This window comes from Vombatus ursinus, unplaced genomic scaffold (genome assembly GCF_900497805.2).
Source record: "Vombatus ursinus unplaced genomic scaffold, bare-nosed wombat genome assembly UNPS02009835.1, whole genome shotgun sequence".
Lineage (NCBI taxonomy): Eukaryota > Metazoa > Chordata > Mammalia > Diprotodontia > Vombatidae > Vombatus > Vombatus ursinus.
Genome location: NW_020949613.1, coordinates 6,758,482 through 6,782,933, shown reverse-complemented (window position 1 = coordinate 6,782,933; position 24,452 = coordinate 6,758,482). Strand labels below are relative to the sequence as shown.

The 24,452-nt window shown below is 37.4% G+C and overlaps 1 protein-coding gene across 1 annotated transcript in view; it reads right to left on the bottom strand.

The window, feature by feature from the left end:
* PRIM2 (DNA primase subunit 2) overlaps positions 1-24,452 on the bottom strand; it is a 348,920-nt gene that overhangs the window by 31,791 nt on the left and 292,677 nt on the right. Inside the window, exons 11-12 of the mRNA XM_027852944.1 lie at positions 8,893-9,019; positions 2,256-2,338 (exon numbers count right to left, since the gene is read on the bottom strand). Of these exons, the coding sequence (XP_027708745.1) occupies positions 2,256-2,338; positions 8,893-9,019 (210 nt within the window). The remainder of the gene's footprint in view (positions 1-2,255; positions 2,339-8,892; positions 9,020-24,452) is intronic.

Genomic DNA, 24,452 nt, shown 5'->3' with positions numbered 1-24,452 from the left:
GACACAAAGCAAATACCACATTTTCTTTAGCCATGTTCTCTACCTACATTTTGGCTCCAGGAAATAATCAGAGTGACCTTTAAGTGGGCAAATGGAAAGGAAACCCTAGCTCTTTCTGGTGTTGTTGCCTTTGAAGTCTCACCAAAAAGTAACACCCTATAAATTATTAAAAGGGATATAAAAGTTATCACCATCAAGGGAAGCAAAGGTGAAAATAAAAGGGGCAAATGTGGTCATGGCCAGCATGATACAATGTGGATCAAATCCAACTTCCACTGCCTTGCCTGTCTCAACATACATTCCAGTACCAGAATTCTGATTATTTGACATATTTCCAGCTATTTCAAAAAGATAAAGAAATCTTCACCAAGAGGTTCTGACCATAAAATATCAATAAATGGTTACAGAGTTTTACCTTGGAAGCATTTCAGTAGGGAATTTTTTATGACTTTTAAACAATAAAATATTTAAAAGCACTCATAATGGAAAGATCTAAATGCACACTTGTCAAAATGCTTGTACATGGACCGTTCATTCACCAACATACTCCCCTTTAGAACAGACTACAGCAGCTACCATATTTCATCCTGCAGGGAGCTATTCACTAAAGGTACTCAACAAAAGCAAAAGTATTATTAATTGCTGATTACCCATGAACTACACGTCCAGGGTCATTTTAGAAATACAATTAAAATCTAGGCCTACAGGTACGATCAGGGCAGGAAGGTAGCCCAGCAGATAGAGCACTGGGTTTAGAATCTGGAAGACTTCTCTTTCTGAGTTCAAATCCAGCCTTAGATACTTCCTAGCTGTATGACCCTGGGCAAGTAATTTAACCTTGTATGCATTGGTTTTCTCATCTGTAAAATGAGCTGGAGAAGGAAATGGCAAATCACTCCAGTATCTTTGCCAAGAAAAGCCCAAATGGGGTCATGAAGAGTCAGGCACGACTAAAACGACTCAACAACAACAAAAGAGGTATGGTGAATGAGTTGTTAACCCACCTCAAACATGTAAAAAATTTCAATCAATCAATAAATCAAGCCTCTACTATGCATGTTACAAGTACAGTATTATGTTCTGGGGACACAAGATCAAAAATTAAATAGTCCCTACCCTCAAGGAACTTATATTTGATAGCTAAAGATATTTGCTAGAAACACAGAGTAAAGAAAGGAAGGAAGAGTAAGTGAAATCTGTATTACTATTTAGGTAGTTATTAATTAACAAGTATTTATTAAGCACTTAAATGGGGGTGATTGGTATATATATTAAGCATCAACACCAATCAGCTCAGTAGGAATGTAAGCAACATCTTAAACAAGAGGCTAAATAGGGAAAGAGGAACGATCAACCACGGATGAAACCAAATCTGAGTTTTCATTGTAAAAGGCAAAGGGTCTTCTTTGGTGATTAGAATTCTAAAATAAATCCAATCCTATAAAGATGCATGATGGTTTTTGGACTCCAGCTGTGACATTCACCTTGTTTTATTCCAGGTTAGAATGTTATCTAGCTCCCTTGACACCCCAGCCAATACAACAGCATAGAAGACAGTATACCACGTTAGTATATTCAGGATTATTTTTCTGACAAAGCAGCTTTATTTTATTTAAAAGTACTGGAAGATATTCACAACACTGACTTTCACATTTCTAGGCATTCTTTTCCCTGCAACTGTCTGTAAAACAAAGTGTTAGGTCTAATGATCTATTAACAGAATTTTAGATTAAATAGTGTGACATGACAAGTGATGCTTATCAAAATAGTCAGTCAGCACGCCCCACATTATCCTGGGTTCTGCAACACCGACGACATTAAAAAAAAATTTTTCCCAAGATGAAAAATGTTGTCATTAATTTTCAGCTTCATTAGCAAGCATTAATAGACTATTCAAAAAAAATTTTTTTTTAAGTGGCACCACTTCTCGGAATGAAAAACTGAAGAAACAAATACAAGTGCCAATGTGGACTTGCATGAACATGTGCACATATGCATGCACATGTTTCAAAGTTTGTTCCATCACCAAGCCAAAAGGGGGTATAAATGCCACCCAGCAGACCGAAGAACCAGAATTTTCAATGGGGGATTAAAACTAGAAAAGTTAGTGCTTTGGCTTAATTCATCTAAAAGACAGGCAATCTGGCAGTCCGCCTGACAAGTTGCATGGAATATTAGGGTGAGGATATTAAATGAAACTGAAAGGAAGAGTCTGATGCCTCATTACCAAGGCCTTGGAACAGAATCCGACCTACCTGGTTTATCCCGGTTTGAGAGATCTTGGATGACTGGAGCCTCTGCTTCAACAGCTCGGGATCACTGTGGCGGAATGGGCACCCTGACAGCCAAAAACACCAGCAAGCGCACAAATGAGGCTATTTACCCAGGAGTTAGCACAATAATACACTCGAGAGACTGACTAAGCTCTTCTTAATTGTCTAACAGCTTATTAATAAAAAAGTTAATTACCCGTGTGTGTGACTGCTTTCCTCTTTTACTTTATTTTTTTTAAATAAACACTCCAACTATACGGTTATCAGGGCAATGCAGGCTCAAGAGTTACATAAAGCATAACAACACAAGTAGGTTGAGATTTCCTTTTCAGAAGAGGAAAACAGTTTTAATTAGGTTCTTAGCTAACAAGCAGAGAGATAATCACAATATAGCTATAACCATGCCCTAAACTGCTAAATTCCACCAATTATTAAAAAAAATTCTACACCAAAACATACACTCTGCCCCACCCACAAATATATCATCTTTCTACCTAATTGGGGGAAGCAAATATGAGGGGATTTATACCCAAACATTTTCTGCAAAGATTACATTTATTACCTGTATATCCAAAACTATAACAAAACTGAGAGTTGATAAGGAATTGGAAATTGCTAACTGGGAGGTAAACAGGGACTACTATTACTGGTATTAATACTAATAATAGCTACTAAATTTAGTAAACAAGCTGCAAATTAAGAAAACTTTTAAAGTTCATACATACAGGATCATAGGGATCTATATTATTTCACAGGAAAAAATAAGTAAATGTGGGCTCCTATATATATATTACATAAAAAAAAAAACTTAAGCAATATAGAAGCAATTGTAGAAGTTTGAAAACTTTTAATATAATATAAAATGGTGAGTAAAATACTTTAAAAATTATTCTACACTCTGAAAAATGAAAGAAAAACAATGAATTTATAACATAAAATACAATATAAAATATAAAAACTAACAAAAATATATTAGATTAAAATATATAAGACCTACTTTTGCTCTTTTGAGCTACACAGGACAAGTCTAATTCCTCTTCCATATGACAAGCCTTTAGATAATTGAAAGCAGGTATTAAGTTTCTGCTAGTTCTTCAGTTTCCTCATTTGTAAAATGAGCTGGAAAAGGAAATGGCAAACCCCTCCAGTATCTTTACCAAGAAAACCCCAAATGGAGTCATAAAGAGTTGGACACGACTAAAACGACTGAACAACAACAATTAAGTTCCCCAATTAAGTTTTTTTTTCTTTTCTGGACTAAATATTGTGAATTCCTGCAACTGCTTCTTATATGACATGATTTTTACACTCTTTGCCACCCTGGTCTGAAGGTTGTTGTTGTTGTTTGTCCTTTGTTCTAGAAAAGGACCATGACATCTGAGGTACTATGTTTAGGTAAAGTCTCTCTTGAAATGTAGTACCTTGAATTAAACCCAACTCATTAGTTATAATAAAAATTATTAAACTGGATGTCTAGTTCCATATTTTTATTTGGAAGAGAGAGAGGATGGTGGTTATTGCTGAAATAATAAATAGCCCAGGACACCACTTGCTTTTCCAAATAATCTTAATTATAAATGAGCAAGTTCAGAATAGGACTATGAGGACAAAACTACCTGTGAGGTATATAAAAGTTTATAGACTTCATTCTTATATTTATCATTTTTCTTTTATTATTCAAGCTGGGATTATTAGGATTTTAAGTAAGAATTGCTCTGAAATAATCTGATTGCACATTCACAAATGGATCCAATGAAGAACAGAGGGAGATATCTAAAACCAGGCAACTCTTTGATAAGCCTAGATCTTTTTTTTAAGAAGATACATGCAAGTTAAGTGGTATAAATTGAAATAACGCTCATAGGATATGATCATAAATAAAGAGTTGGAAGGGATCTTAGAGGTCAACTTGTCTGACTCCTTCATTTTACAGAGAAATCCGAAGCCTAGAAAGATTAGATGATTTCCTTAAGCTCAAACAGAGGGTAAGTGGCAGATTGTTGTTGTTTGGTCATTTTTCTGTCCTGTCTGAGTCTCTGTGACCCCATTTAAGGTTTTCTTGGCAGAGATTCTGGAGTGGTTTGCCATTCCCTTCTCCAGGTCACTTTACAGATGAGGAAACTGAGGCAAACAGGGTTAAGTGACTTACATAGGGTCACATAGCTATTAAGTGTCTGAGACCAGATTTGAACTCAGGAAGGTGAGTCTTCCTGACTCTAGGCCCAGCACTGCACCACCAAACTGCCCTAGGCACATCTAAGATTTAAATTCAGGTCCTCTGGGTCCGAATCCAACCTTCTTTCCACTACATTATGCTGCCTCTCTATGCTGTCAGGACAACTAAAGTCTAGAAATAGCAAGAGGCTTTTAAAAAATGCTGCAGACTACAGAAGGAAGGGTTTTTTTTTTTATTTTTGTTTTTTAGTTATGTTCAGAAAATGATAACCCACTGCTTGGTGCAAATGGTATGATATCAGATGACAGCAATGGTAGATCTACTTAATTTCTGTATTTGCCTTCATCATGGACAATGATGATTAAATTGGAAAGGGTCAAACATTGCTATAAGAGACCTAAAGACTATGATTTTTGAGAGTAGGAGGGTTATATTCACTTTCAATGACTTGAAATATTGAAGCACAGGTAAGTTACATCCAAGGGTACTGAGAAATTTTACAGATAGGATCATATTACTGATACCTATCTCTTCTCACACCTCAATCACAGGAATCTTTTAGAAAGGGGAGGAAGAAGAAATAGCAATTTATATAGTGCCTACTACTTGCCAGACATTCTGTTAAGCAGTTTACAAATATTAATTTTCAAGTTTAGACTCTGTGGAAAACCAGGGAGGTAATAGAACGTTTTCCAAAAGGGAGGGTGATGGGGAGAAGATTCTAGAAACTATAACTCAATTAGTCTGGAAATATTCTACAATGGATTATTAAACAAATGGAGTGATTTCCTGTGAACTTTTAGAAAAGAAAATAATGATTATAGGGATCATAGATTCAGAACTGGAAGGCACCTGGAAGGCCTTCTGGTTTAACCCCCTCCTTTTAAGATGAGAAAACTGATCATCAAGCATCATTTGTTGAGTATGATGGGCGTTGGAGACATATACAATCAGCCATGACATTTGTCCCTGTCCTCAAGGGGCTTATAGCCTAGGTAGAAAGATGGGACATGTACATATAAAGATAAAGTAATATGAAGCAGTACAAGTTTTTAAAAATGGGAGCATCTGAAGAATCTCACCATCTATATGGGATCAATCTTCCATCTAAACTCTCCATAGAATATCTTCCTTTGACTGAAGAGGAGGAACAGAGTGTGCTGGACTGGATTTAGGAAATTATGAAGTACTTTTTCAACGACCCCATGCCAATTTGCTGCAAAAACTCATCTTTTTTCTATAAATATTATCCTGCTCTTGCAGTGTGGTTTCTTTTCATGATTCCTAAAGGGTATCATGAGATTATAAACAAGCAATGCCAGACCAAATTCATTTTGGTTTTCAATAAGGCACATTGAACTGATACACTGGGAAATTTTTTAGCTATAGTGTCTCTTCACTCAATCGACCAATAAACATTTATTAAGCACCTACTGTGTGCTGGGTACTATGATAAGAACTTCATCAAGGTATCCGAGAAAGCTTCTCATTCTATTCTGGTGAGAACTAATGGCAAGAAGTGGGCTGGATGAAAGCACAATCTGATAGATTAAATGCCAGCTGAGCAACTGTATCCAAAATTGTTGAAGATTACAACAGCATACAGCTCTCTCATGTAGTATAAATACATAGCCCTTGGTCGGTTCCATTCCTTATTTTTTATAAATGACTTAAAGGCATAGAATGCATGCTTGTCAAAACTTGCACATGATACAAAGATGAAAGAGATAGCTTACATTCTGGATGGAAGAATCGAAACTCAAAAACATCTTTATAGGCTAGATTTATGAAACAAAACAAGGAAGATGAAATTTAACAGGGATAAAAAGTAGAGCCACGAGCGTTTAGAGCAACTACACAATTACAGGATGGAGAAACAAAGAAGTTTATGTGAAAAAAAGACACAGGGGGTTTTATTTGACCATAAGCTCAATAACAGTTAATTAACTAACTGTGGCAATGTTGCTAATAAAGTTCATGCAATTAGTTACATTAATAGAAATATACTGTTGATGGTAGCAGAGATAATAGGACCAGTATACTCTGCACTAGTCAGACCATAACTAATGTGTTGGGTTCATTTCAGGGTACTACATTTCAAGAGAGATTTTAACCTAAATGAATTTACCTTCAGACCAGGATTGTGAAGGGTCTGAAAATGATGTCACATAAGGAGCAGCTGCGGAAATTGGTAATGTTTAGTCCAGAAAAGAAAAAGATTTATGGGGAACTTAATACCTGTTTTCAAATATCTAAAGGGTTGTATAAGTAAGGTGGATTTTAGTGTGTGTAAGGAGGATTTTGTTATTCTTTTTAGATAATAGTCCCAGGATACATGGCCAAAATAGATAATATTTCTCATGGTCATGGTTTTTAAACATCACGATGTTTGCACAGTGAGATACAGGGATGACATAATGTACGGCTGCACTGTGCTAGGTCATGACGATATTGCTAAAGTTAACCTGTGAACTTAATGTTGGCAAATTGCCTTCTTTGTCTATTGCCCTATAAATCAAGTGGGCACTGGTCAGTGAGTGGAGCACCCATTTTTGGATTTGGGTAATACATAGAAGAATGCATGTACCTGCCTTGATCAACCCCCATCAAGGCTTGGGGGGAATCTCTGTCTGCCTCAACCAGCTCCCAATGAAGCTTATGAGATGAGGAATTGTACTATTCTCGCCCACCCCCTCGAGAAGTGTGATTAAGGAATGCTGTAGGAGTTGGTGCTCTCATTATCAGCAACCCTCTTAAGAAGACTAGACTAGAATAAAGTAAGCTTATTTAACCCCTCTGAAGCTGTCTTTCTGTCTGACTGGATCAAAACTGAACCTGTGCTAGAACACCTATTAGTGTTAGGAGCCCTCCAGTGTTCTCCTGCCCAACAAATGGTGTTACCTGTGTGTTTACTTGTGAAACAGGTTGTCATGTGGGAGTATTAGGCTTGTTCTATGTAGCTTAAAAGAGCAAAAGAAGGTCTAATATATGGAAATTAAAGAGAGATGTATTTCTGCTCAGGTTAGGTAAGAGCTTTGTAACAATTACGGTTGTCCATAAATAGAATGGGACATCCTATAAAGTATCCAGCTTCCTATCTCACAAAAAGGATTCAAGGAGAGCTTGAATGTTTCTGAGAAGAAGCCTGCTTTGAGTGGCCAGTCTGGCTAGACGACCTCTAGCCATTCAAACCACGATGAAGAAGGGATGGAAGCAGATGACCTGTAAGGTGCCTTCCATTTCTAACACTGTCACCTTATGATTTGATGAAAACACTGGAGGCCCAAAAAGTAGAATTATGACATCTGTCTCGACATCAATTATCAAGGAATGACAAGCATGAAAGAGAGAACTGAGAGTAAGTCAAAAATCCTCTGGGCAGTCCAAATATACGTGCCCAAGACCCTACACTATCTCCGAGGTTTTACTCTGAAAGACCTTCAGGACCTCATTTAGGGACCTTTTATTCTGATTTTGGCTTTGTTATTTGGTTCTGTATCCCATAGCAGAGCAGAAGCAGGAAATTAAAAGGCTGCAAGAAGCAGAAACACTGACAGCAGCAAAATAGCTGTCAATGATCATACCAACGGGTATCACTTGTAGAGTATGTAATTAATATTCATAAGCATGACTAAAGGAAAGTTTAGATATGTAAGACTATCATTTAAACATATAAGACTACATAGACTGTAAGGGAAATTTAGATTATATTCTGATTAATGAGATGGCGAGTAAATTTGTAACATACTTTACAAAGATTTCCATCAAAAATGGTTAGAATAAAACTTTTTCAGTGGAAAATTCACTTATGTGTATGATGCTTCATTATCCAAGAGTAGAGAATAACTTTACTCATCTCTATGAGAAAAATTTGAAACTTAGATTAGGAAACAAAAATCATAGATCACAAAGTCTATAGATGAGAGTTTCTCTTTTAAAAAAATAAATTTGGGGTGATTTATATTAACATTTATAAATAGGAGCCACTTAAATTTCTCAATTAATCGAGGGTTGTTAATTAGATCACAGTCATGAGAATAAGATGCACATTATTCCTGATGGATGAGTCTTTTGAAAATTAAACAGCAATACTTTCCCTGATAGTTTCAAGGCAAAACTTCGAAAAACTTTGGTGTCTGTCTTTTGAGACATCCTAACAGACTAAGAGAAAGAGACAAAACAGCTAGTGAATGGAGAAAGAGAGCACCAAAAAGCCTGGTCCTGCACAGACAGAAATACAGCTGAATGGCTTTCTCTTGCCTGACCTAGTTTGGTAATAGGACAAATCAACAGAAGAGTAACAGAGCCTTGCTTGACACTGATAAGTAACATAAGCCACAAACCAGCTCTTGCGAGTAATGCAGGAAGCCATTACACGTCTTCAGTTTCCTGGGGAGTCCCTGAGTTCCTATCCATTACAACATGTCAGGTACAAGCACTCACCGTGATAATCCCCTTGGCTCGGTGGATTGGTTAGTATAATCTTCATGCAGCTGAAAGGCGTGTAGTCTGTTCTCTTGCCTTCCTTACCATAGCTATGGCGGATGTTGTAAGCATAGCCTTTGTCAAACTGAGTGGAGAAAATGAAAAAAAGACAGTGGAATGTAAATAGACATTGTACTAGGGATATCAGCCTTAGGCTTTATAGGCTGCTACAGCAAGAAGGAAGAAAATGTCAATTAGAATAATGAGTTAATGAACAAAATGAGATTACCCAGAGCAAACAAACAATATCAAAGATAGGTACAAATCCGTTTTTCTCAAGCAAACCCATGATTTCATTGTTGTAGGGAGTACCTGATAGAGAGCTCCCTCTAACACAGCAGATGAACACCTGCTCAGCCACTTGGAACATTAGAGCTGCCAGTGGCATTGAGATGTTAAGTAATTTCCCAGGGTCATACAGCAGTTATGTGTGAGGGGTAAGACTCAAACCCAGGTCTCACTGAGATTCTGAGGCTAGTTGTCTATCCTCCATATCAGAGGTGTCAAACACACAACAGTCAGTAGACCCATCCCAGTACTACCTTAAAATGTAATTAGGAAATATTTAACAAAATAAATAAAAATACAATAGAACATAAATAATGTTGATATGTATTATTCTAAGTAAATATGAGACTCACGGAGAACCCAGCATGCAGCTTAGTGGTCCCTGTTTCTATTTGAGTTTGACACCAATGCTCTTGGCCATGCCACCTTTCTACATTTCAGAAAACTCATTTGGGTATTACTGGTCATTTGTTGAAAAGGAAACATGACGTAGAGGATAAAGCACTGGATCTGGAGTCAGGAAAACCTAATTTTTAGCTGTGTAACCCTAGAAAAGTCATCTAACCTCTCTAAGCCTCAGTTTATCTGTAAAATGGAAATAATAATAGCACTTAAATCACAGAGACAACGTATGTAAAGAACTCTGCAAACCCTAAAGTATTATGTAAATGTAGGTTATTATTAGCAGTAATAATAACGATGACAGTAACAACAACCAGCATGGTATCTGGTCACTCCCGGAGGTCAAGAAATATGGCACAACAGATTACATCTGTGTAGTTTATAGTAGGCCATAGCCTGGACTCTTCTCTCTCTACACTACTTTACTTGGGGATCTCATCAGCTCCCCTGGATTTAATTACCATCTCTATGTTGATGATTCTCAAATCTTTCTATCCTGCCCCAAATTCTTAGCTGACCTTCAATTCGTTTCTCTACCTGCCTTTCTCACATCTCAAACTAGAAGTCCAGTAGGCATCTTAAAACTCAACATATCTAAAACTGAACTCATTATCTTTCCTCCTAAGCCCTCCTCTCTTCCTTATCATCACTATTACTATCGAAGGAAATGTCATCCTCCCAGTCTCTTAGGCTCACAATCAAGAAGTCACCCCAGATTCCTCATTATCTCTCAATACCTCGCCCCATATCCAATCTTTTGATAAGGTCTGCCAATTTCACCTTTGCTGCATCTCTTGAATAAGTCTCCTTCTCTTCTCTGACACTGTCACCACGCTAGTGCAGGCCCTCATCACCTCAAGTTTGCATTATTGCAATAGCCTGCTGGTGCATCTGCCTGCCTCAAGTCTCTCCCCACTCTAATCCATCCTTCATTCAGCTACTGACATGGTTTTCCTAAAGTGCAGATCTGATCATGTCATCCCACTACCTAATAAACTCCAGTGGCTCCATATTGCTTCCAAGATAAAATACAAAATACTGTTTGGCAATCAAAGTCTTTCATAATGTAGCCCCCTTCTACCTTTCTAATTTTCTTAAATCTTACTCTCTGAAATATATTCTTAGATCCAGTGACACTGGCCTCCCAGCTGTTCCATGAACAAGACACTCCAAGTCTCAGTACTGGGGCATTTTATCTGGCTGTCCCTCATTCTTAGAATGCTCTCCTCCTCCACTCCAACTATTGACCTCTCTGGCATTCTTTAAGTCCCAATGAAAAGCCCATCTTTTACCAGAAGCCTTCCCAAATACCTTAATTTTAGTGCCTTCCCTCTGTCAATTATTTTCTATTTATCTTGTAGATAGTTTGCTTTGCATATATTTGTTTGAATGTGGTCTCCTCTATTAGATTGTAATCCCCTTAAGGGCAGGGACTGTTTTTTGCTTCTTTTTTGTATCCCCAGCACTTAGCACATTGCCTAGAACATTATAGGCATTGAATAAATGTATATTGATTGAGGTATAGTAAGCTACCTTCACTCAAAAAAATGAAACTTCTTGGATTTTTAAATTTGAGAAAGCAACTGTTTCTTTAAAACATCTGTACCTTTCTCATTTGGACCTATCAATAAGGAAGTTGTGTACTCTCTTAAAAAGTGCTTAGTTTAACTGCAAAAATATTTGGCTTACAAACCATTTGGATCCTAGAAAAAGAAGTAACTCCATTATTCTGCCTTCATCTCACAGTTCCTCAAGTCCTAAAGGCAATGCTAGTATCAGAAATATCCAAGAATACATAGCAATGGGATGCTAGGTATATCTTCTAACTGCTGGTACCATTCCATTTGGTTATATCAGTCAATATTTCATGTATCTTTCTACAGAAGTTTCTCCTGATGCTATACATTCAATGCAGGTAAAAATCCAGGAGGAAATATTTCCTCAGTGGGGGCTGAAACCTGGGCTACAGAACATTCTTTTCCCAGAAAACACCTGAGTTTGGGGGTTGGGTACTCTATACCCAAGTCTGGCAACTGGCAACTTCAGAAGCAATCAGAAGTATAAATTGAAGGACTGAACCTTTCTATCAGGGACAGGCTCATATGCTAGCTCTGAAACTCAGTATCAGTGTGACCTTGAGTAAGCTATACAAGCTCTCTGGGTCTCATTCTTTTCATTTCTAAAATAAGGGCAACAAGGGGACTAGACAAGATGATCTCTAAGGTCCTTTCCAACTCTAAATCTATGATCCTATCAGCCATGACATTAATAGCATAATAGAAATAAATGGGAAAATAAGGTTAGTTTGGGCAGTTAAGTGATGCAGTGGATAGAGTGCTGGGCCTAGAATCAGGAAGACTCAACTTCCTAAGTTCAAAACTGGCCTCAGACACTTACTACCTGTGTGACTCTGGGCAAGTCACTTAACCCTGTTTGCCTCAGTTTCCTCATCTATAAAATGAGTAGGAGAAGGAAACGGAAAATCATTCCAGTATCTTTGCCAAGAAAACTCCAAATGGGTTCACAAAGAGTCACACATGACTGAAAAATGACTGAACAAAAAGATTAGTTTATGATTTTTAAACTGTTTATAAACTACCTTTCTGAAGCACACCTTTTTGTTATGGGAGGCATATTTGAATCCCAATTTTTTTCACTCTATTCCTCATACTTTCATCATGGGCTCATTGTTCTTCCTATGGATACCTTGTGATTTCTAATCCTTTCAACTACAGAATCATAGTAAACTTAAGACCCAAACATGAGCTATGAACCGAACTATGAGCTATGAAGGACATCAAAAGATCCTAATCCACATTTTGTATGAGGTTTTCCTATATGCTGAGGGGTCAGAAGATCAAAGTAATAAAAATTTCCAAGGACAAAAGCTTTAAGCTTTTGACTACAACAATGCATTTGAAAAGAAGATAAGGAGTTACAATTATGAAATTCTTCCATGGTTGCTTTTGTTTAACTTTGATAAATGAAAGCTCTGGAGAGATAAGAAGCTTGTTTTTGTTATGTATTGCATCCAACAAAATGTTTGTAAATAATATTATCATTATGAATAACAAGTGTATACACCAGTGAGGCTGGTCCTAATTTTGACATGCAAAATTTGTATAATGAAAAGAGTTAGGTTTGGATTAAGAGAGACTTGGCTGAAAAGCAACAGTGGAGTCAAGATGACAGCATAACAGGAAGAAGCATAGCCAAGCTCTCACCCAAAATTCCTCCATATAAATCAAGAAAATGCACCAGACCAGGAGTGGGGAAGCTGTGGTCTCGAGGCCACTTGTGGCCCTCTAGGTCCTCAAGTGAGGCCCTTTGACTGAATCCAAACATCACAGAATAGGGATTTGTTTGGATTTGGATTTTTGGATCTGACTGCTTATTGTTGTTCACTATGCAGTTGTGGGTCACAGATTCCAGGCTGTCTGAGGAGGGGACCTATGCCTAGGGGAAGTGTTCTGGGATGAAGAGTCACTACACATTTTAGACTGTGTACCAAGAAAGGCATAAATTTAGAAACAAGTAGCAGCTGAGATTCTCTGATGCCAGGAGCAGAATAGGTTCAGGTTCTAGCTTCTAGCCCAGTGTGAAGGCCACAGTGGAGGAAGCAATGCAGAAATCCACAACTAAAAGGGAGCATGAAGTTGAATCACCCTGAACCAATTTTATTTTTCTGGCTGCCTGACAGTGGCTGAGTCCAATAGCATTTTACTTGGACTCCAATTGGCACAAGCCCACAAGAGTGTTGCTCAGACCCAAATCCAGGTCAAAAAATTGGAGAGATCAAATCAAAATCAAAACTGTCCACTCAGCATTCAAAGCCTGTCATAACCCATTTCTCCTCCCTTTCCAAGTCTTATACTTTACACCAGGCCTGCACAACAGATAGCCCACCACTGCTTGTAGCCTGCCAAAGGATTTCAGGTGACCCTTGAAAAATGTAGCGTTGTCACTGCGCACTCTCCTGTTTGTCAAGTGACCCATGGCAACCAACCACTGTCATTCTGTCTCTAGTGTAACCTATCAGTAGCTCGAAGAAGTTTAGCTTATTTTAATTTTGGCCCCTACCTACTGCCAAGTTGTATAGGTCCTCTTTACACCCTCCTTCACCCCCTAACAGATACTCTTGGATCCAATAAAAATGACCTCCTTGCTCTATCTCTACAATCTATCTGACACTCTATCTCACCCCTGAGCATTTTCTCTGGCTGTCCCCCATATCTGAAATGCTCTCCTTCCTCAACTCTACCTCTTGGCTTCCCCGGCTTCCTTCAAGTCCCAATAGAAATCCTATCTTCTATAGGACACTTTTCTCAATCCCTTTTAATTACAGAACCTTCCCTCTATAAATTAGTACTTATTTATCCTGTACATAGCTTGTTTATACATATTTGTTCACATATTGTTTCCCCCATTAAACTGCAAGCTTATTAGGGCATGGTCTATCTTTTTCTTTCTTTGTATCCCTAATACATAGCAGTACCTGGCACATATTAAGCACTTTATAAATGCTTACTGACAGACAGACCACTTTGCTCACACTGAAAGCCTGCAAGTTGGCTACCAGATCACATGGCTAACAAGATGAAGGACAAGACTTTTCTTAGATTCTCATAACCTCTCAAAACTTTCCAAAGGAGAAATTACGCATGAGATAAATCAATTTCAGTTATCTCCATAGTCTAGGATATCAAGAACCCAAACAAAGAAAAAAACAATTAAACTAGTAACAGAGATCAATCTCTAAGACCTAATGCATTCACTCCATACCTCCTCTCCCACTCTATCCACTATACTCCTGGTAGCAGGGCTGCAGAAGCTAACACATACACTTATAAAAAACCTCAACTCTATGTCCTAACCTCCCTCTCCCTTCTTTCAGTGCCATGGAGATTTAAAGGGCAGAAATTTGCTTTGGCTGCAAAAACAGCATGGCAGCAATCAGTGTTGCCACAGAACACAGTAAAAAAATGGACTAACAAAGCGAACGAGTGCAGGACACATGTGAGTGTGGCCGCGTGGCACCTTCACTAGGCCAGAAGGAAAGAGTCCAGTATTTGGCTGGGACCAGATCTCTCCCCTTAAAAGTCACTTGGGACAGAGACTGAGGTTGTTGAGCTGTAACTTATATATATCTATATATCTATATCTATATCTATATATATATATACGAGGTTAAGTAACTTGCACAGGTCACACATCTAGTAAGTGTTTAAGGCCACATTTGAACTCAGGTCCTTCTGACTCCACAGCCAGTGCCCCATCCACTGTGTCACCTAGCTGCCCCTGTTGAACTGTAAATTACTTAGCATGGGAGGAAGCTGACATGCTTTGAGATGCAAGCACCAGGGAAAACACTAACAAATAAAAAAGGAAAGTGAGCAAAAGGAGAAAAGAGGAAAAAAGGCTGAAGGTACCAATGATCCCAAGAGAAAGAAAATTCAATTAAAGACCTTGAACATAAAGAGATAAACCAATAGTGAAGTTATTGAGAGCAGGAGGAAATATGATCTCCAGATCAGGTAAAAGAGTTCAGGCCTCTATGAATAAATTTTTCAAGAAATAGGAAAATTAATCAACACCTAAATAGGCAGAAGAGCCTGTGGATTCTCAAGAGAACACTGGACTACAACAGAATGTTTCTGAGTGGTTGAAAAGAGAAATTAGAATTGTGAAAGCAGATTATTGACTTGACTAAGCATCCTCTGTGTCCAAAGCACTTTGGGGTAACAGCAGCAATACTATTTATTAAAACTATCTGCAAAGTTGCTTCTACCAAAAAAAAATCAGGATTGCATAATTAAAGAATAGGAATATTGTCACTTTTTGATTATATGTAAAGGTATGTACAAGAAAGAGCACTGGAAACCTGGGTTCCAGTCTGACATCTACTATTTAACTATATTTGATCTTAGGTCATTTTCCTTACTCTCAATTTTTTAATCTGTAAAATGGTTATAATAATTCTTGCCTGGCTTGTTTCACAAAATAGGGTTGTCATGAAGACCAAATGAAATCATGTCTGTAAAAACAATTAAAAGTTTTAAAGAGAAATAAAAGCATAAGGCACAGCTGTCATCACCACAGTGCCATATACACTAATGGAAAGAAGTCAAGAAATAAGAATTATGGAATGCAGGGAAATATTACAATTTTTTTTCAGAGTATGTATTTTTAATTTACATTTGAATGTGATGTTCTGGGAGTTAACTGCAAGTAAACTAATGAAGTCATATTATAAAGATTCCACACAGGAACATGTTCCATTTACTTATTCTAATCTATCCTGAACACCTCCAGGGCCAGGAATTAACAGCTCTCTCCAGAGTTCTAAGCACCAGCCTAAACAGATTTTCCTTTTCTTAAAATTTCCCTGGGCCATGATTATGCCTTTCCACTTTCAAGAAATACTTTGTTATATGCAAAGTAGAAGTAAACAGAGCATAAAAGGTCAGCAAAATAAGTAATTAATTATAACAGAAGGATTAAACTATCTCCCTAAACTCCAAAGAACTAGATAATCAATTTATCAATAATCTCAGTTCCAAGTATTGTGCTAAACGATGGGGATACAAACACAAAAGCTGAACATCCCCTGCCTTCAAGGAGCTTATATCCTCCCAATGTGAGAGACAAGAAGTGCATATATAAATGCAGGACATATACAAAGCACATACAGAGTTTCTTATCCTTTCTTCCTAAAAGCTATCCACAGAATAAAAATCTCAATAAAGTGGAAAAATTTGATCATAGCATTTGTGGGAAATGTTCTTAGTAATTTTAACTAACAATTAACAAAGTGTATTAACTGAATAACACTATAGGCTGTATTTAAAAGGAATGTCATCCAAATGACATCACATTTACTATCAGGTTAATAACAAACTTCTTCATGAAACAAAAGTTCATATTTTAAATATTCTTTTGATGATGATGCCATATGGATGAAAGTCATGGATATGTTAATATGACAGTCTCTGGATCATATTTGAGGCTACACATTCTTCCCCAAATCTACTGCTTCTGCCCCTACATCTTCAAAATGTCTGAGGCCAGGTTTGAGGTCGGTCAGGTCTTCCTGACTCTAGGCCTTGCGCTCTATCCATTGTCCTCTACTTTAGACCTCCAATTTCTATAAAATAAGTTGAGGTTTAAAGACATTTCTAACTCTAAAATCTATAGAAAATGATCTAATAATTTTGAGTATCACCAATGGCAGAACCAAGACTATAATTATCTTGTGTTCTCTTCCTCCATGAAAACTTATCCAATAAGCCAACTTAAATAAGGGCAGCTAGGTGATGCAGTGGATAGAGTGCTGAGTCTGGAGTCTGGAAGATGAGTCTTCCTGAGTTCAAATATAGCCTCAGACACTTACTAGCTCTGTGACCCTGGGCTAGTCACTTAACCCAGTCTGCCTCAGTTTCCTCATCTGTAAAATGACGTGGAGAAGAAAATGGCAAACCACTCCAGTATTTTTGCCAATAAAACCCCAAATGGGGTTACAAAGAGTCAAACAGGGCTGAAAACAACTAAACTACACAATAAAATGTTAATGAGAACTAACAGATTAATGGGCAAAACAGAACAAAACAAAAAAAAAAACCTAACACGCCTTTTCTTGTCTGTCTTCTTGGCAATCTCATCCAGTCCCACAGCTTCAATTTATTATCACCTCTATTCAGATGACTCCCAAACCCAGACATGCAACTTTGATATCCTGACCTCCATAGCCAAATTCCCAATTTTCCAGAAGTATCCACCTAGATATGCCACTGGCACCTCACACTCAGCACGTCCAAAACTGAACTCAACAAAAGCTGCTCCTCCTCCTAACCTAAGCCTCAGAATTTATCTGATGCTTGCCCCTCCCTCATGCTCTATGCAGTCTTCCCCTTAGCTAATCAAGTCCTTTCAATTCTGTTATATTTTTCAGCTGTCTCCTCCTTTACAATCCAATTGCCACTACTCCAGTTCCAACCCTCATTACCTAATACCTGAATCAATTCACTTCTAGTTAGTCTTCCTGCCTTCAGTCTTCCCCCAACCCATCCAACCCATCCAACCCATCCTGATATTTCTAATAAATAAATCTGATTAAGTCCCTCTCCCTGCTTAAAAACCACCAGCAGCTCCCTACTGTTTAATGAATAAAGTAAAATCTCCTGATCATGGCATTAAAGGCCATTCAACCTGTGGTATAGTATAAAATGTCCTTGAGAGCTGAGAAGCCTTGGTTCAAATACTGCCTCTGCCACTTTCTAATTCCCTGACCAACAGCAGGTCATATAGCCTCACAGAGTCTTGCTTTCTTAATCTGTAAAATGGATAATAATTTTTTAATGCCTTCCTAAGGTTGGTATGAGATCATAAGGTAAAGTGCTTTTTGATTCCAGTGATACAAACATGTTAGCATTCTTCTTAATCTTCGATGTTCTAGCCACTCTGTGCTACTCATTTTTCCAAGTGTGAAGAGGGCCTCTTGCCCCTTCTGCTTACCATGTCTCATTTCTGTCATGGTATCCATCCCACAGCTCTATCTTTTGAAATTCTTCCTTTCAAGGCCTGATTCAGGTAGCATGGATTTGATTTTATAAAGCTTTTCCTAATCTCCCAAATTAGATTGGTTGTTGTTGCTGGTCAATCATTTCAGTTGTGTCCAACTCTTTGTGACCCCATTTGGGGTTTTCTTGGCATAGATACTGGAGTGCTTTGCCATTTCCTTCTCCGGCTCATTTTACAGATGAGGAAACTGAGTGACTTGCCCAGGGTCACACAGCTAGTGTCTGAAGCCAGATTTGAACTCAGGTCTTTCTGACTCTAGGCCTAGCACTCTATCTACTGTGCCACCTAGCTGTCCCCCAAACAAGAAGTTCTATCTCTTTAATTTCTGACACTATTCTACCCGTACCTTTCTTATGCTTTAATCATATTAAAAACCTGAATTATAGCTATCCTCTATTTGCCTTTTTCATTTTACTAGAATGCAGACCCTTTGAAGACAGGAATTATTTTCCTGTTTCATCTTTATACCTCCAACATCTAGCACTGTGCAATGCACATAGTAAGAACTTACTAAACGTTTGCTCAATTATACTGAATTGAGTCAGTGTGTACCCAACGCCATGCCGTTAGTTTGCCAGTAGGCAACATATTTGCATTTTAACTTGGACCTTCAATGCCTCACTCACCCTGAAGGAGGGACTAATGGAAATTTCAGAAACTATATGCAGCAGGCTAGTCTTTTAGCAAATTCTGCTTTATTCACAGACATGAATGCTATATTCATTGACATGATAATGAAGCAAAATTTCCTGAAATTCCAAAAAGAATCTGCCAATTTCTGAAGTGGAAAATCAGCAGTCCTCCATTCATCACAGTGGAAGCAATTTACTGAATTATGTTGTACTAGCCTGAAAGACTAAATGCAAACTTTACAAAGTAGGCCGTTTAAATCCCTCCTCACTGTTCGGAAAAGATCCAACCTAACACAAAGATCACTGAGAGACAACAGGAGCAGATGGACTGGTGGGGGATGCTCTAATTTAAGATGAGTTGGCTCGCTCTGAACAAACAGGTCTTTTGACTTCCCATGAACAAAGGAGGCAAACTGCAAACATCAACTATCATGGAAAATGGTGACTGCAGACATGCGATAAAAGACCATCCACCCACATAATTATCATTGTCACAGGGACTGCCAACTTCATGGTGGGTTTTTTTCCCCCCAGCTTATTCACAGGGCTGAGAAAAAGCACATACAAAAACATCATTTTGAAATAAGAACAATAGATATTTACTATGGTTGACTTCTGTTAGATGTTTCATCTTATGTATTAATTTGCGTAGGCTGGGGTTCATGTGTCATACTTTTGAACATGTTATTTTCCATTATTTCCTTGTCTGACCTTTTTACCTCATAAAAACTATTTGATAGTAGCAATAAAAGCTAATTTTAGGTTTCCTCTTCTGGGTAAATGTGTTGCCTGAGTATTGGACATGGTAATAGTTCAATTAGCTACTTTGGGCAATTTGTAAACTAATAAATTAATAACATGAACTGAATTTAAAGCAACCCTAATGCAATTCGGGGGGGGGGGGGGACCTTACAAATGATTCAGGTTTTAAGAAGTAACACTACACAAGGGAAAGTTTACTGGCACCAGAGTCAGAGGAGTTGGATTCAAATCCTGCCTCTGATGCTCACTACCAATGCTACTTTGGAGAATTCTCTTAAGACCTTAATTTTCTCATCTGTAAAATGAATGAATTAGATTATATGGCCTCTGAGGTCTTTTCCAGCTCTACTTCTAGGAACCTGTGATAAGCAATTGGTAATTTTCTCAATTTTTTCTTTAATCTAATTTTTAATTTAACCTAATTTTTCTTTAACTTTCTTTAGGTCTTCAAAATTTGCATTATAATGAGTAAGCCAGGTGATTCCTTTTACTATCCGTGTAAGGAAAAGGGGAGGGAATGGGGAAAGCACGTAAAATGAGATCAAGAATCAAAAATATGTATAAATTTGTCCACAAGTACAAATAGTATTATTCCAGACAATTTAAAAGAAACAACAAATGGAAAAAGAAAAACAATTGTTTCTATTGCTTTCTCAAAATCTGTCTGGCAGGATCATGCTATGAAAATTTAAAGAGTTCATTTCATGCATCATCCTTTTTTTGTTTTGTTATTTTTTTTTGTTTGTTTTGGTTTTTTTGGTGAGGCAACAGGGGTTAAGTGACTCGCCCAGGGTCACACAGCTAGTATCAAGTGTCTGAAACCACATTTTAACTCAGGTCCTCCTGACTCCAAGGCTAGAGCTCTATCTACTGCATTACCTAACTGCCCCAAAAGGTAAATATTGAGAGTTAGGCATCTCTTTTGCATCATCCTTTTAAAAAGAAGAGTCTTCATTCCTTTATTGATTGATTGATTGATTGCTTTTTTTGGTGAGGCAATCGGGGTTAAGTGACTTGCCCAGGATCACCAAGCTAGTAAGTGTTATGTGTCTGAGGCCATATTTGAACTTGGGTCCTCCTGACTCCAAAACCAGAGCTGCACCACCTACCTGACCCAAAAGTCTTCATTCTTATAAGAACTATACTGTTTAGACTGTGTGTCTGTATATATACATATACATATACATATACGTATATGAATACATATATATACATATATGTGTATATAGATATACACACACACACACACACGTATATGTATACGCACACACAGTACATGTATTAATCCTCAGGAAACTCAACCATTTGGCATTGTAGATGAACTGAGGACTTCTAATTTATAAGTCAGATGTAAAATGAACTAGTTAAGTTGCTAGAATTTACAAATTGCACAAACTAAGGCCCTATTCAGATCCCTTATCACGATATAGTTGACACAACCTTCTCAAATCCATGTAACTAGGATGCTTCAAGTACAAGATCACGATACAGGCTTAAAAATATGATGTCTGTGTGTCTCTCTGTCTAGCTTTGTTGGAGTAGACAGAGACTCATTAACAGAAGGCTGGTTATAATATGGGGTGTTGAATTTCTTTGGAACTATATGGCAATGCATGACCAGGTTGTGATTTCTTCCAGTGAGAGTACCTACATGGACAAAATTTTGCATTTTTTTTCTTAAGTACTGATGAATATCTGAGTACTTAACCAAAAGGATGGCTTAGGAAAACTACAATCAAATCCAAATGTTACTCATGCTAAATAGATCATATCTCTAATCGGGCTCAATTAACAAGTCCATAAACCATCTTCAGGGCAGAGATTTCAAATACATAGTAATAATTCCTGCTCTTTCTCTGAAATAAATGCTAGCAAAGGGCAAAGTGCCTTGAGAGGTAGTCTCATTTTTAAAAATATGAAATTAACTAAATGATAAATCTAATCTGAACCTAGTCTAAAGGGTTAGCTGACTTTTCCAAATCTCAACTAATTAGTGGAAGTATAGGAACCATAAATTAAATTTTCTGACTTTCTTCTGGTGTTTTCCTTACAAGGGAGACAGCATGGGACAGGGAAAGAAATACTCAATTTAGAGACAGGACACCTAGGTTCAAATTTCATCTCTGCTACTTACTATGTGACACTGCACAAGTTATTTATGTTCTCTGGGACTCTGTTTCCTCAGTTGTGTTGGGACTATATGATGTCTTTGTAGCCCTAACTGTATGGTTTTATTAAAGCTACCTCATAAATTCCCGGTCATGGGTACAGTGGGAAAATTCATTATGATAATAACCTACACCACACTTATCATGCTCCTTCAGATTAAAGCATAATTGGGAAATGTTTAATAAAATAAATGAAAATATAATACAACACAAATAAGGTTCATTTGTGGTTTTCTAGGTCAATATTCAGACCAAAGGGATATGTTTCTACTTGACAATATTGACCTAGACCATTTCTTTAAGAAAACAATCAAGCAAAAATATAAGATATATAAGAATAAATCTGATATTATAGGTAAGGACTGTTATTTCTTTTCTTTTTTTTATTAATTTATTTTGATTTATCACCAATCACTTCCATAAGCTTTTGAGTTTTAAATTTTTCTCCCTCCCTACCTCCCTCCACAAGATGGCACACAATCTAATATAGGCTATACATATACATTCTTATTAAATATATTTTCACATTAGTGATGTTGTAAGAATTAGAATTAATAGGAGGAACCATCAGAAAGAGGAAACAAATCACAACAGAAGAAAAAAATAGCAAATAGGATGCTTTGATCTGCATTCAAACTCCATAGTTCTTTCTATGAATGTGGATAGCATTTTCCATCATGAGACTTTTAGAGATGTCTTAAATCCTTGTATTGCTGAGAGGGGTTAAGTCTATCAAAACCAGTCATCACTTAATGTGGCTGTTACTGTGTACAACATTCTCCTGGTTCTGCTCACTTCACTCAGCATCAAACCTTACAAGTCTTTCCAGGTTTATCTGAAATCTACCTGTTCATCATTTCTTATAGCACAATAGTATTCTATTACATTCATATATCACATTCACAATTATAACAACTGTGTCTTTCTCTTCATCCTCCCCCCCTCGTTTATGCTTTTCTTTCTCCTTTCTCCTTTTCCCTCCTCACTAATGTTTTGCTTTTGACTACCACCTCCCTCAGTTCCACCTCCCTTTTATTAGCCCCCTCCCTTTTCTTTCCCCTTTCCCTCTTACTGCCTATAGGGCATGTTAGATTTCTATACCCAACTGATTATGTTCTTCCCTTCTTAAGCCAAATCTGATGAGAGTAAGGTTCAAACAATGCTCATCTCCCTCCCTTCTTTCCCTCTGCTGTAATAGGTTTTTGTGTCTTTTCCCCTGATGTTATTTACCCTTGTCTGACTCCTCCTTTCCTTTTCTCGCAGTACATTTTCTTAGTTAGATCAGATTAATTCACTTACTTGGATCCATTTAACCTACTTGATTAGATTTTTTTTCATCATTATATCAAAGTCAATTTATACCCACCCCCTTTATGTATACCCCTTGAACATGGGGTAATAACAATACGATTCTCAAGAGTTACAAGTGTCATCTTCCCTTGTAGGGATGTAAAGAGTTTGTCCTTATTAATAACATGTTGTTACTTTCTGTCCAGTTTACCTTTTTATGTCTCTCTTGAGTCTTGTATTTGAAGATCAAATTTTCTGATGAACTCTGGTCTTTTTATCAGGAAGGTATGGAAGTCCCCTATTTCATTGAATATCCCTCTCCTCCCCTGAAAGATCACGCTCATTTTCACTGGGGAGTTGATCCTTGGTTGTAATCCATGATTTATTTCATATTTTAGAATAAGTCAATCTGATTCACTGTTACAAAGTGTAAGTTTTGTACTCTGTACTGCCATACTGTATTAGACCCTAATGAAGCAGCCTATATTAAGTGTACAATGATGATTCGTCTTGAGATTTTGTGACAGAGTTGCCTTAAAAGAAAGCAAAAAACAAAATAAAATAAAACAAATTCCCTACGAGGTTGCCATTTTGGATCCAGTGATTTCCACGAAACTAAAAGAACAATTTTAAGCTTTAAGAAGTTTCCTCTTCTTCATACCACTAACTTCTCATTTGGACTATATCCAGTCAATCTTCCATACAAATGCGAAACTGACTGTCACTCCTCTGCTCAAGTAGCTGTAGTGGCTCCCTCTTGCTACTTGATCAAATGTGAACTCTTTTTGTTTGGCTTTTAAAGACCTTGACAATCTGGATCTAATCTACTTTTCCAGACCTATTGCAAATTATTCTCCTTCACACACACTTTATATTCCAGTCAAACTGGTTGGCTTGCTGTTCCCTATATTCCATTTCTGTTCCTTTTCAGAGGCTATATTCCATGACTGGAATGTTCTTCCTCCTAACCTCTGCCTTGTTGAGTCCCTAGTTTACCACTTAACTCAAATGCCACCTCCTACAGAAAATGTATCCTGATTCGTCTAGTTTCTAATACCTTCCCATTGGAAATCTCTTTGCATATATTTTGTTTATACAAAATATGCACATCACTTCCCTCCCCTACCCCAAAACCTGTAAAATACAAGCTACTTGAGGGCAGAGACTGTTTTGGTTGTCTTCATATCATCAATGCCTTCCACAGTACTTAGCATACAGTAGGCACTTAATAAATGCTTGTTGTATGAATTCATGAACCTAGGTCATTATGAAATAAGTTCTATAGTTGAAGGCTGGATGTATCAAGATTCAGTACTCGCTAAGTAATGGCTCTAATATGATGGAGTATACAGTAACCCCCATAAGGTGTTGTTTTTTTCCCTCTCTCTTTTAAGAATAA